Source organism: Pagrus pagrus (assembly GCF_965226575.1).
Source record: "Pagrus pagrus genome assembly, chromosome: 21".
Taxonomy (NCBI): Eukaryota; Metazoa; Chordata; class Actinopteri; order Spariformes; family Sparidae; genus Pagrus; species Pagrus pagrus.
The window spans coordinates 5,335,063-5,348,158 of record NC_140208.1 but is presented as its reverse complement, the minus strand read 5'-3'; the positions used below and the strand labels follow the sequence as shown (position 1 = coordinate 5,348,158).

Here is a 13,096-nt window from a genome sequence, read left to right as displayed (position 1 = left end):
GGTAACCTGTCAGGTACAGCAGGCTACAGCTGTTAATTCAACATGTCAGATGCATTTAATTAACACAGGTTGTGAACATTAATTAGACGTGACGCTGGAAGCTGTCCTGTTTCTGTCTTCTCACCCAATATCAGGTGATCAGACATCTTTGAGTTGAGTCTTAGCCTTCGGTTACAAAGCATAACCCTTATAAGAATCTGTAAAGGAATTAAAAGCATCCTGATTCAATAATACTTGTCGTTAACTTATTGTTTAAGAAGGTCAATACCACCAATACTTACCACCAAAATTATAAGTGAGTATTTTTAGATGTGAGACAGTCCAGGGGGGTGTGAAAGGCTGACAGATCAAAGGAAACACCAGCGTAACGTGTCTGCGTAAGTCGTTGTTCAACAGAAATCCTCCTCGGTTGAACGTCATTCGAGCGCCGTTTAGCATCTCACTCCATTTACTCCCATACCTGTAGGTGTTGAGAGCATATGAGTCACGCCTCTGACTACTCGGTGACCCCTCGGGTGCCCTGTATGGACGCATTTGCATCAAGTTTTTTCTGCTCTTTCTTCCTTTGAGTTGTCACCCGTCATACAGTACAGTACATTGGCGTATGTGGCCTTCAAGTTGTTGCCTCTGTTGCTGCTGAGGACCTTTTGTTAAATCTCATGGCCGCCTTCAGCCTGAATACTTTACAATTTCCGCAAAAGGATGAAATATGTGGAAGGAAAAATAAGAATCCTGTTCTTTCATTTTTATAGTTAAAGTGAAGATTTGTTGTGGTGATTTGTGTTTTCTCTACGAACAATATCTACGTATATATATATAACAACACAGGGTGCTGCCACAGTGTGTACCTGATCACACTCAGTCCACCATGTTCTCGTTATTTTCTCCCCCTTTCCGTCTCTCGCCTTCTCGCTTCACTTCTCCCCCTGTTCACAGTTTTTCTCTCTAAATTATATGTTCCTGTCACCGCCCTTCCTGCTCCGCTCTGCCTTTGTCTTTATTTTATTTAATTAAACTGAAAACCAACATCCGTTAAACACTTGTTGCCTCTTTGCATCTCCTGAGCTAATTATTTTTTCTTCATGTGTCACTTTGACCCTTTTTCCGTCTTGTTTCAGTGTCACGCTGCGCCTGAAATCCACTTAATTAATCTGTTGATTTGTCTCACGAGGATGTCACAGAGTTAAAATATTCAAATGTATCGGCCAATACTCACACATTTTTTTGCAGTGATCCCTCAAAGATTCGTAACAGAGGAGGGATATTTTACATCTCAACCATCAGGCTGTCAGTAGTTCGACAAGACATCTTCAAATGAGTCGGTCTGTCACGACCACGTCTCGACATATCGGCACAGAAATAACTGCGATACACAATATTATTGTTATTTGATGACTGTTTCATACCTCTGATATATTGCAAATATATATCCTTTCTAAGAGCAGTTAGTTTTTAAATTCTTGAGAATATTATATTTGTGAATCCACATTTTCAGAAATAAGGAAAGAAAAAGTTGTTAAATTAGCACGTGTGCTTGTACTGGTAACATAAATGACTTAAACATCGACACGAATGTAAAAACAACTTGTCATAAAGTACTTTCCAATCATCAGGTAACTCTTGATTGATCAATTTATTTTGTCTATAAAATGTCAAAGAGTCCAAAGTGCATCAAACAGTCTCGGTGATTAAAACCAGTGAAAAGCAACAAAAACTCACAATTTAGAGGCTGTTATCAGAGTCTTTACCTAATAAATGTTTTATAAAATCCAGGTTTAATCACATTTTTGAGTATTAAATGACTCTAATTATATTATATATAATAACTATAATTGTGACTCTTCAAACAACATCTGTGTCACTACCGTAGGTTGTAATAAATGCTGTAATATAAATAGACTTGATCAGTATCAGCACACGATCTCCTCCTGCTGTTGATTATTTCTCCTGAATCGAAAGTCTCTCTGTCGCCTGTTGACTCAGGCTTATGTTCCTCCTCTCACCACTTCCTCTTCTTATTATTCTGACCTTGTTTCTATTAGTTTGCCCTCCTTCACCCTCTCTCTCTCTCTCTGTCTCTACACACACACACACACACACACACACACACACACACAATCCTTGGCAGCTTTTTTATTAGCACCTCCTCTGTGTTTGGGATTCAGCCTAATGTTAAGAGCGAGGGTGTGACAGTGATGTGGTGTGTGTGTGTGTGTGTGTGTGTGTGTGTGTGTGTGTGTGTGTGTGTGTGTGTGTGTGTGTGTGTGTGTGTGTGTGTGTGTGTGTGTGTGTGTGTTGGAGTGTGACTGATTGTGATGGATGAGGGGCAGTGTGGCTTCCAGCAGATGCAGGCTGTCTGTCTGTCGGTGCATCTGTTGTTCTGTGTGTTTGTGTGCGGTCATGTATGTTTTTCCTGCGACGGTTACTCGTATTTAACCCCTGAAATGTGTGCACGCTCTCTTAATTTCCGTCTAGATTATTAATTTATCTTAAGACGGTCAGTTTTCCTCCACACAGGGTTGAAGTTATGATCCAGATTTTCTGTTTTAAAGGCATTTTCTTCCCTTTGTCTGCCGAGCACGTCACTGTGAGCAGTGACAAACGTCTGCGAATGTCACTGGCAGCACTTCAATGCTTCAGTGCATTTCTGAAGTGTCACTGAGGTAAATAGTTTTCTGATTTCTCTGAGGAATTTCACTTTGGCTCCGTCAAGGATTTACTTTGGTGTCCTGTGTGGGTTTGGACCTGAATCAAAGCTGACTGATTCATTCAGCTCTCTGATGTAAATCTGTGAGGTTTTTTATTCTGTTTACAATATTTCCTCTCAGAAGGGACGGTCCCTTCTTTCAGTGTCTGAGTGTGTTTGTTCGTGTGTGAGAGCTCTGAGCTTTACGGTGACTCATTCAGCATTTTCACAAAGTACCAGAACACACTGTGTTAGCTCGACTGACGGAAATAGCATCAAGGTAGACGAGAGTGTGGCTTTAAAAGTTTTATTCGATGGCTGTGTTTTCCAGTCCTGCTCCTGCTCCGCTCCTCCACACCAGTGTCCGGTATTGATGCGATTATAAGTACGTGACATGGCCAAAAGTATGTGGACAACCACACATTTCAGCCACATGTTATCCTGTCCCTCTTGAGCCACAAGAGCATAAGTGAGGTCCAACACTGATGTTTGGTGATGAGGTGTGGTTCTGTGCAGGCCGATCAAGTTCTTCCACACCAGCCTCTGTGCACGAGGGCATCATCGTTTAAAACAGGAAAGGGACAAACACAAACAGCAGGAGCGTTGACTATAGAAAACATAGTCTCCACCCTGCACCCATAGGTTTCTGAAGAAGCACTTTAAAGCTGCAGCTGTTCCCATCTTAGCTGTGCCTGACTCTTCTTAACTCCAGGCGAATCCAAAAACAGGCATGGAGAGAAAAAATAAGGTGTGTCACTGAGGCAGGTTCGATGAAAGCTGGTTGCTGGCGGCTAGCTATCACTCAAAGTGCAGACTCTCTTAATTATGCATAACTTTAAGCCTTAAAATCAGTGGAACAAGTAAGTAATGTAAAAATTCAACCACCTTACAGTCGTCAGGAAACATGGAGGTTGACGCTTGAACTGGTGGACAGGGTTCGCTTAGCTTAGCACAAAGCCCAGAAACTGACCACCACCCACAACATATCTTGTTTATTCTTAAAGTCCTCCTCAGCACTCTGCCATAAAAGATGATTGTTTATGTGGTCATAGAGGCATCTGTATTACATTTAGACGGTTACGTAACCAGTTAAAAGTTCCTTGTAGTATGCTTTTAATGGAGCCAAGGGCCAGTTCAAAGGTGCACAGGGATATCCTCGTGTTTTTGGCTTCATTATGTATCTGTCGTTGTATAAGTCGATGATGAGCGTGCAGGATACATCCCTCCACCTCTCTCCCTCTAATCTCTGATGTCAGCGTAATACTTTCAGTGACAAGAAACCCAACCGCCATCAGAAGCGGCTGCGAGGCTGTGACAGACCTCTCTGCATCTCCATTCATGCTTCTCTCCTGCTAACTGGCCTACATACGGGCATCAGTATCACACACACACACACACACTTTCACACACTTTTTGAGGCTTGTCCCGTCTCATCATACGATACTCACCTCTCTTCATCTTCCTCCTCCTCAGTCCTTGTCTGACGTCTGTGCCCCCCCCATTTCTTTGATTGCACATGTCTTCCTGTCTTGCTCTTCTTCTCCTCCTCCTCCTCTTCTCTAAGACTTTATCCACCCTGACAGTGATGCTGTTTTCCGCATCAATGCATCTGCTTTTGCAGCAGCTCTGCAGTTTTGCGAATCATTCTTAGAGTATAAAAAAACAATGCAGACGGTTCGATTCGTCAGCCTTCACTATGAATCGGCCATTTTGACAAAAACAAACTTGCAAGTGATATTTCAGCCAGATTTATAGCCAACGTTGGTTCAGTGGAGGTTTCTCTCCCTCTGCTGCAGGGAAGCTGTCGTATTTGTCAGATTAGATTAGAGTTTCCCGCCTTATATAACGTCTGAAGCTATAGACTTGAAACGTGGACTCAAGTCACGAAAAATGTCCTTTTTTGACTCAACTTGCATTATTTCCCGAAATAATCTTCAGGTAAAGATGGTCATAAAATTCATCCTTCACTTGTGGAACCTGCAGGAGAAAAACTGCACGTTTCATTGACGTTTTAAGCGTTTTATCTTCAATACAGATGCTCTCTATAAGTGACGGTTGTTGTAAAATGAGTGATCATGATAAAATCTGTGAGATCTGAGAAGTTTTTATCTTGTTCGTCCTCTTCTACATCTTTCCATCTTATTTATGTGTGTGTTTGCACACTTGTGGACAGAACAGTAGGTCTCTGATAATTAAAGGAACATTTTTTTGAGTATTTTATTTTGTTTTTCAAATAGTTTACAAACTACACAGCCGCACACTGACGTTACAAAAACAAAACAAAAAGACAATGAAGTGAAATAAGTGAAATAATAATGATAGATGGCTGTAAAGACAATAGATTGGGAAACACAAGTTGCCAGACGGAAACAAGAGAGACCGAGATGAGTGATTCTTCTACAGAGGTATGCAACTGTTCACTTCTGACAGCCACAATCTGCTGGCAATGGGAGTTCATTTTTTCTGGCAGTGGTCAGCAGGATTTCTGGAATCATTATGTGTAAGGTTAGATTTTAAGAGGTTTCTCAAAAGTCTCAGGACACCGCTGCCAAGTGGAGTGAAGGAAAGCGCCCGCAGCTAGACCACAGCAACCTTACAGGAACCTCTTTAACAGCATGTCTGTGTTCCTGCAGCTAAAGTACTGTTGTGAGTGTTTGTCCTCAAAAGTTCTTGTTGTTTGACCTCTGTGAGACTCGACTTACTTGAGGCCGAATGTCAAAAGCGTTACATAATCGTTGTGTTGAAGGCGCCAGACAGGCTTTGCATTGCCACACTCTTCAACTTGAACTTTCTGCTTTGTTCTTATTTTCTTTTGTCCTTGTTTGTAAAGCACTTTAGTCGACTCATGTTCTTTTTTAAATCCACTATAGAAAAACATTTTGAATATAGAAACACATCTTTGAAAGAAAGATGTTCAAAAGCCGCAACAGTAAGGTCGCTTACTTTCACAGTTGGCCGTTATTTATTCAGAACAAAGGGCAGTCAGAAACATGTGGCGAAGGCTGACATTGTGATATTTTGTTTTGTGTACAGTTTGTACTCACTAAAAAAGGAAGAAATCTTTCTCTGTGCTTGAATTTCTCCACAACTATTCTTCCAGTTGACTCATACACATGTCGGGTGTATTGCTGAGGAGCCGAGTGAGTGCAGTGTCGAGTTTGAAGTAGTTTGGATGAGTGGTTCTCGAGAAAGCTTCGAGCAGTACAAAGAGGAGCCCGGGCAATCATCCCGTTCCAAAAAGGCACGTTTTGGACTCATTAGGACACGAGATGTCGCAGTTATGGAAGTAAAAATGAACAGAAGTTAACTTTACTGATGGTGGCAACACAAAGTAACTAAGTGAAGTGGAAGAGCGGCTGGAAAACATGAAGTCCAACAGAGAGTCATCCAAACGAGTGCGGTCCAACAAAAGATCAATGGGAAAATGCAGGACTAGGGAACTGACACAGACAACCTCACAACTGAAAGAGAGGAACACACCGACTATATACAGGAACTAATTAACTAATGAACGCAAGTAAACACAGAAAACAGGTGGGAAAAGCACAAAGACAGGAAGTTTAATGCTCTCTTTCAACATAAAACAGGAAATAACTAAACTAAAACCCAGGACACAAGACTTACAAGTGATAATGGGTTTTTTGAAATGTATTTCTCTCAGTAATATCAAAGTAAGTACTAGCATCAAAGTGTAATTTCTTTGACTTAAAGCTTTATCACTGGCTCGCTCACTGACTGCCCTCTGTCCGTCCGTCTCTCTGCAGCTCTCGCCGACTGACAAGAGCCTGGAGTTTGACAGAGACTTTCGTATCCGGCACTACGCAGGAGATGTGGTGTAAGTATCTTAAAGTTTTATTTATTCAGGAGAAGCTTTTACCAGTGATTCATGCTCTTTTCCCACATTTGTACATTTTTACATATTCATGTCTCAGAGCTGCCGACTAAAACCACAGTCTTGTACTTCTGGGCTCTTGGAGAGAGAGAGACGGGAGTTTGAGTTCCTGAATGAAACTCGACGGTTGTTCTGGAGATGTGGGAGCATCACTCATTCACACTTTGTATTGTTTTCATAACTAGAGCTGCTTCGTCTATTCAGCCGTCACTGCTGTCTGAGTACGGATGAATCATTCTCTAAACCCTTACTTTATGTAACATCTTTGATTAATTCATTTAAAATATAACAGAAAAAGAGGAATTTTCCATTACTGTGCACTGATAAAACTAATGTGTACATTGAGGCTGAAAGGAAGGGTTTTCATCCACAGGCAAAACTTGTTAAACTTATCGAAAGAAGAAAGCAACATGATCAGCTTAGCTTTAACATCATGTCTCTTTTTAGCTGAGAACAATCGATTCAAGGTTTCACGCAGTACTTAAATACCTGAGAGTAAACTGACAGTTTAAATCTTGTCCAAAAAACTGAAGATACCCCCGTGCACAGCATCTGTCAGCCAAAATATCTTCAGAGAATTATCAGTCGGGGGGCACGATGTGACCTAAATAAAATTCAAGATTCAAGGCGTTTATCGTCACAGGCACAGTTAAAGTACAATGAAATTCTACCTTTGCCTTCCACCCTGAATGCTGTTTTACAATGAAAAACTTAGTTGTCAAGTTAAAAATCAACTGAAAAATAAGAGAAACAATAAGAATAAGATAAAACTGTAAACAGTGCAAAGTGCAATATGCAAATATCCAGTATCAGTACTGTATCATACAAATGTGCAGTATCATGCTTTAGGATACAGTTAAAATTAGACTCCATCTTCTTCAGTCAGACCCAAAAACATTCAGTCAACCTCACTGCAACATTTATATCTTCAGATGCATTTTTAAACTTGCCAACTGAGGATCAAAAAAAGATATCCGTCAGCTTTTCGGCAAAAAGGAGGAAAAGCAGCAAAACATCATAACCCAAAATGAAAATGCACATTAATCTTGGATCAGTGTGAATAAGGAATAGTTGATCAAAGATTATTTTATGCACACAAAACTTTCAGACGTATTCCCACATGGAAGGAGTTTTAATCAGCCCGGATGTTAGTTTTAAGTTGTGTAATCTATTATAATGAGGACCCAGTGAGCATGTCCTCGAGCACTGAGAACAAAAAGTCCACATTGTGGTCAAATAAGGGAATTCCCTCAGTAATGTCGAGTCTATTCACCACAAAAATACAGAGTAACTTGCATAAAATGGCACAAATATCAATAAAAAGGCACATAACAACAACAACAAATGGCAATGAGACAAAAATGTAAAACATAATAAAACTTCAACCATCAATTTCCAAAACATAAAATAACAAAACCACTAAAAGCAACTAAAGCCTGTTGCAAACATGTACATCAGTCATAAAACAGCCAAATATCTGCCTCCTCTTGACATTCAAACTTGGAGACAAACACTCAAACACACTCACTTGAACATTTAAACTGCATCTTCATTGAAGGACGCGCCCCCCCCCACCACCACCACCACCAAATGACAGCAGCTCTTCCCAAATCCCTGACGCACTTGGACATCATTCAAATGAATAAAATCACACACGCTAAGCCCCCCAAAAAAAGTGCTCTCAGGGAAACGTGTTGAGCCCATTTGTGAGGGCTGAGTGTCTCCTACCTAGGGGAGGACTGATTGATCCCTGAGCCACTTAGACCATCTCACAGCGGGGCGTATAACAGCGCTGTTATTTATAGAAGGTTCATTACTAACACAGCACATTAACATACATCACTATATTTAGATCATCTCAAACCACACTCAGTGGCCACTTTGCAGCGACTTAATGCACACGTATACAGAAGAGGGTTAGCATCTGGTGAAGTTTGACGGTAGAGCGATCGTTGGTGCCGGTTCGAGTGCATCAGAAACAGCTGAGCTCCTGTGATTTTCACAGACGGCAGTCTCTAGAGTATAGTGAAAAGAGGAGGAAGCAAAAACAAAACACATCCAGTGAGCTGCAGTGTTGTGGGTAGAAGTTTCTTGCTAATGAGAGAGGACAAAGGAGAAGACTGGTTCAAGTTCACAGGAAGGAGCAGTAGCTCAAATAATGCCTCATTTCACAGAGCATGTGTCATCTCAGGCTGACACACAGTAACATGACAATGAGTCTGGGGTAACTGCACTCACCTCCACAGTCATCAGATCTCAATCCAATAGAGCAGCGCCTGAGAGCAGCTGCAGATGCTTCATGTCAGCATGGATGAAATAGTTATTTAGTCATGATGTTTCTTGTTAGGGACAGTAAGCAGGACTGTATGTGTGGACATGCGTTCACCTGCCTCCCTCTCTTCACAGGTACTCCGTGGTGGGTTTCATAGACAAGAACAAAGACACCCTGTTCCAGGATTTCAAGAGACTGCTGTACAACAGGTGACACACACACACACACACACACACACACACATTGCTTCAATCACCTCCACACACTCTTCTCTGTTTTCCTTGCAGCACTTTGATTACATGACACCCCTTTAGAAAGCACAGAGCTGGTACAACTAATCTCCTCTCAGCTCACTCTTATCCTCCTCCTCCTGCTGCTGCTGCTGCTGCTCTTCTCCAATCCTCTGGTGTTTTTCCTCTGCTGAATATAAATGTGAGGTCTTAGTAATTCCTGACCTGTCTAATGTGCATTTTATGATACTCTTTTACACGGGTCAAAAACAGGGTGTTTGGACAGCAGCCAGAGACGTTTAACTGCTGTGCTGATGATATAATGGAAACTTTTTGGGATTTGGTTTTGTAACCAGAGGGTTAAAATACAAATGATGAAAGGTGGGAGTCATTTGAATACAACTCCTGCTCGTTATAATGTTTGAACCCATTTTCATAAATGTTAAATGGCCCAAAACACAGAACTGTGCTCTGATTTTCACCCAGTAGTCATGTAAGTGTTGTTGCCTCCACTTATCCAACTCTACCTTTTGTCTCTCCAGCTCTAACCCAGTGCTGAAGGCGATGTGGCCCGAGGGCAAACTGAGAATCACAGAAGTCACCAAACGGCCACTGACAGCCGCAACGCTCTTCAAAAACTCCATGATCTCGCTGGTGGAGAACCTGGCCTGCAAGGTGATGAGTCAGGGCAGATGAGATTTAACAAGCCTTATACGTGGCACTCTAGTGGAGGGTAAACACACACCGTTTACCCACCTCTCAGATTCTGAAATGGCATTTACACAGCCCACTCTGAGAGTTTACACACACACTTCACATCTCGTCTCTCCTGTTTGTGATCTCAAACCGGGCTCCCTCTCAGTTTGTTCTGCAAATTCAAGGCTTTGTTTAGTTTTTTCGGTGGAACCGTGGTGTCATCATTTCAGCATTAATGCATCCTTTTAACACGGAGCGATTATAAACCCACCACCCACACGTGCTAAGCAGGACTTTTATCAAAAGCCTTCTTGAGCTGAAGCTAGCAGGTGGACTGTAAACCCCATGGGAGCAGAGGGAAGAATGAGAGCTGGTAGGGACGTATGACATCTGAAATAAAGATGAGCTTTTACTCTTTGTTACAGCCGTGAATAATGAAGTTTATACTTCCAACTTGTAGCCTGTTTTATTCACTCAAACCAGCTGAAACACACCTTATTCGCTGTTTTTTCTCTCATTTCACCATCTCAAAAGTTTGCTTCAAATTCGCTCGACAATCAGATAAAAAAGAACAGCTGTAGCACATCGTTATCACCTCCCTGTGCGCCATACAATTCAGCAACGACATCCTGAGGTCAGGGCCATTATTTGAGCACTAACTTCACTACCTCTGTGTTTTTTTCTGCAGGAACCCTACTATGTTCGCTGCATCAAGCCCAACGACGTCAAGTCCCCTCTGCTGTTCGAGCAGGAGCGCTGCCGCCATCAGGTGGAGTACCTCGGGCTGCTGGAGAACGTCAGAGTGCGACGTGCCGGCTTCGCCTACAGACAGACGTACCCTCGCTTCCTGCAGAGGTAATCATCACAACCAGCACCTTGGACGTGCGAGTTTTATCTCGCTCCCCTGAAATGTTTTTTATTCACTGCATGTCTAGCCGCAACTTGTTGTTTATATTCTTAAACAATGAATGAGTTGTTGTTTGGTCTGTGGTGAAAATGGTGAAAAATGATGTCAGTGTTTCCCAAAGTCCAAGATGATGTCCTCAAATGTCTCGTTTTGTCCACAACCCAAAGATATTCAGTTTATTTTCTCCTGTCATAGGGGAGGAAAGAAACCAGAAGCTGCAATCAGAAAACTTCCTCAATTATCAAAATAGTATATAATCACCAGAGTAGATGCATCTGACACGACAGTCCAAAATTAAAAAAAGATTCAGTTTACTATCATAAGAAACAGAGACAGGCAGGAAATCTTCACATTTAAGAAGCTAAAACTAGAAAAACATTTTTCCTGATAATAGTTGGTGATTCATTTAGTTTTCAATCAAATAATTTACTAAATGTCACTGCTCTAAAAAAATACATGAAAATACAGGAAGGATCAAATATAAAAGTGAAATAACTGCTGTCAGTTGTAGCTGAAATACTTAAAACGGTGTGATTGTTCAGCGTAAAGGTGCTTGTTTCATTCAACTTTTACAAAACATGGCATTTCAGTGGAACAAGTCGATTAACGATGCCGTGCCCCCGACCAAAATGTCGCTGTGCACTCATTATTGGTGCTGCAGTCGTTTAATTTGGTTCAGTAGATTTGAGCCTTTGAGGAAAAATTACCCAAATTACAGGCATATTTCATAATGTGTCAAATCATGTTACGGTTGTGATTTGAAGGTGAAGTGTTTTGCTCGTGGGGACTTGCTTTTAAAAATCAGCGTGGAAGAAGTGATGGAGTAACACCTCCGCCCTCACCTCACACACTTTTTTATATTTAAGTGTTCTGGACAAACATGAAGCATGAAACCCCCCCGAGGCTGCACATCGGGGCAGCCAAGAAGGATATTACGTGACACTTCCTGACTGCAGGGTGTGAATACGTGTTGTGTAACCCCAATCAGCTCGCATCTAATCAGATCTCTCAGCTGATCAGTTACATATCCAGCAGCCATTACACGTAACCCTGTTTTTTGTTTTTTCCAGCTCGCTACGAGAATAATATTTTTCTCCTCTGACCTTCATTAAAAGCAACCCTGGATTATGAATACTCAAGAGACACATTGTGGTAAAACATTTCAATGTAACCTTCTTTAATGCAGTAAAGCAGCAAACAACTATTATTGAACGACCTGCGCTAATAACTCATGTTTTATTCATAACTTGTAGGAACACAAACACCTGACATTACGAGTCTGCTTACATACAAATTAGCAGTAATTTGTTTGCAGGCTGAGTATCAACAATGGATTTCCGCGGCTGACCTCGATATCGACATTTAGGTGGAAAAGTCATATATCTCAGGCAGTTAAACAAAATCGATAGCTGAGCAAAAAATGGCTAAATTTCACTGCAAATTAAATGAGTGTAGAAGATAAGAATCAAAAGTAGAAAAGGCAATGTGAGGCAATGTCACATTTCATAAAAAACGACTATTCAAGCTTTATATAATGCATTTAAACAAACAGGAAATACAATATAAAATATAGTATGAAACGATAAAGAACAGGAAGCATCTGGAGAGAAATTAACAAGATAAAAGCAGGTAAACACAAGAAAGGTCATCTGTGATGTGTTAAAATTGTCTGATAATATCTCTAGAACTGAAACAACTTGTTGATTAATTGATTAGTCAATCAAAAGAAAATAAATTGTACCCAATTTTAACAGTTTCATTAAGCAAAAACAGGAAATGTTCTCTTGTTTCAGCCTCTAGTGTGTAAAGATTTGCTGCTTGACTTTATATTTTTACAAATTAAATCATCTGAAGACCTGTGAAAGACCTATATATTATATTTTTTCACAATTTATGTGACATTTTATTGACTAAACCAGGGGTCTCCTACTCAAAGCGCACGAGCTGCCAGTTGCTCTTAATGACATGACAATTTAATGACACAAAGCTGCTTGGTTTATAGAAAAACACATGCACATTCTGCTGAATTTAAGATGTTTTGATACAAAAAATGAGTGTACAGCTGTTTTGTATTGACATAAGGGATGTCATAAAATGTTACCAACAATATAAAACATGAGAAGCTCTCTATAACTTTCATTTTGTCAAAATAGCTCTCAAAGTTTGGAGGACCTTGGACTAAATTTACAGCATAAAAATCTCTAATCTTGACAAAAGTCTTGCACACAAGATCTTTCACAAGGATCTTCTCTGTTGGCTCATAACAAAAAGAGACAGAAGAGAGATGGCCGGGCTGATGTGAGTCAGATCAGGATCCTTGGAGCCTCGAACGTCACCTTATGTTTCCCTGCGGAGGACGAGTGAGAGCAGATACATTGTACTTGCACACGCGCTGCGCACGTTGTGTAATAGA

General features: G+C 41.0%; 1 protein-coding gene across 1 annotated transcript in view; it reads left to right on the top strand.

Moving 5' to 3' along the window:
* The window catches only part of myo1d (myosin 1D), a 103,580-nt gene that overhangs the window by 36,107 nt on the left and 54,377 nt on the right, over positions 1-13,096 (top strand). The window contains exons 12-15 of the mRNA XM_084342901.1: positions 6,451-6,521; positions 8,985-9,059; positions 9,623-9,755; positions 10,465-10,631. Coding sequence (XP_084199027.1) covers positions 6,451-6,521; positions 8,985-9,059; positions 9,623-9,755; positions 10,465-10,631 — 446 coding nt within the window. The remainder of the gene's footprint in view (positions 1-6,450; positions 6,522-8,984; positions 9,060-9,622; positions 9,756-10,464; positions 10,632-13,096) is intronic.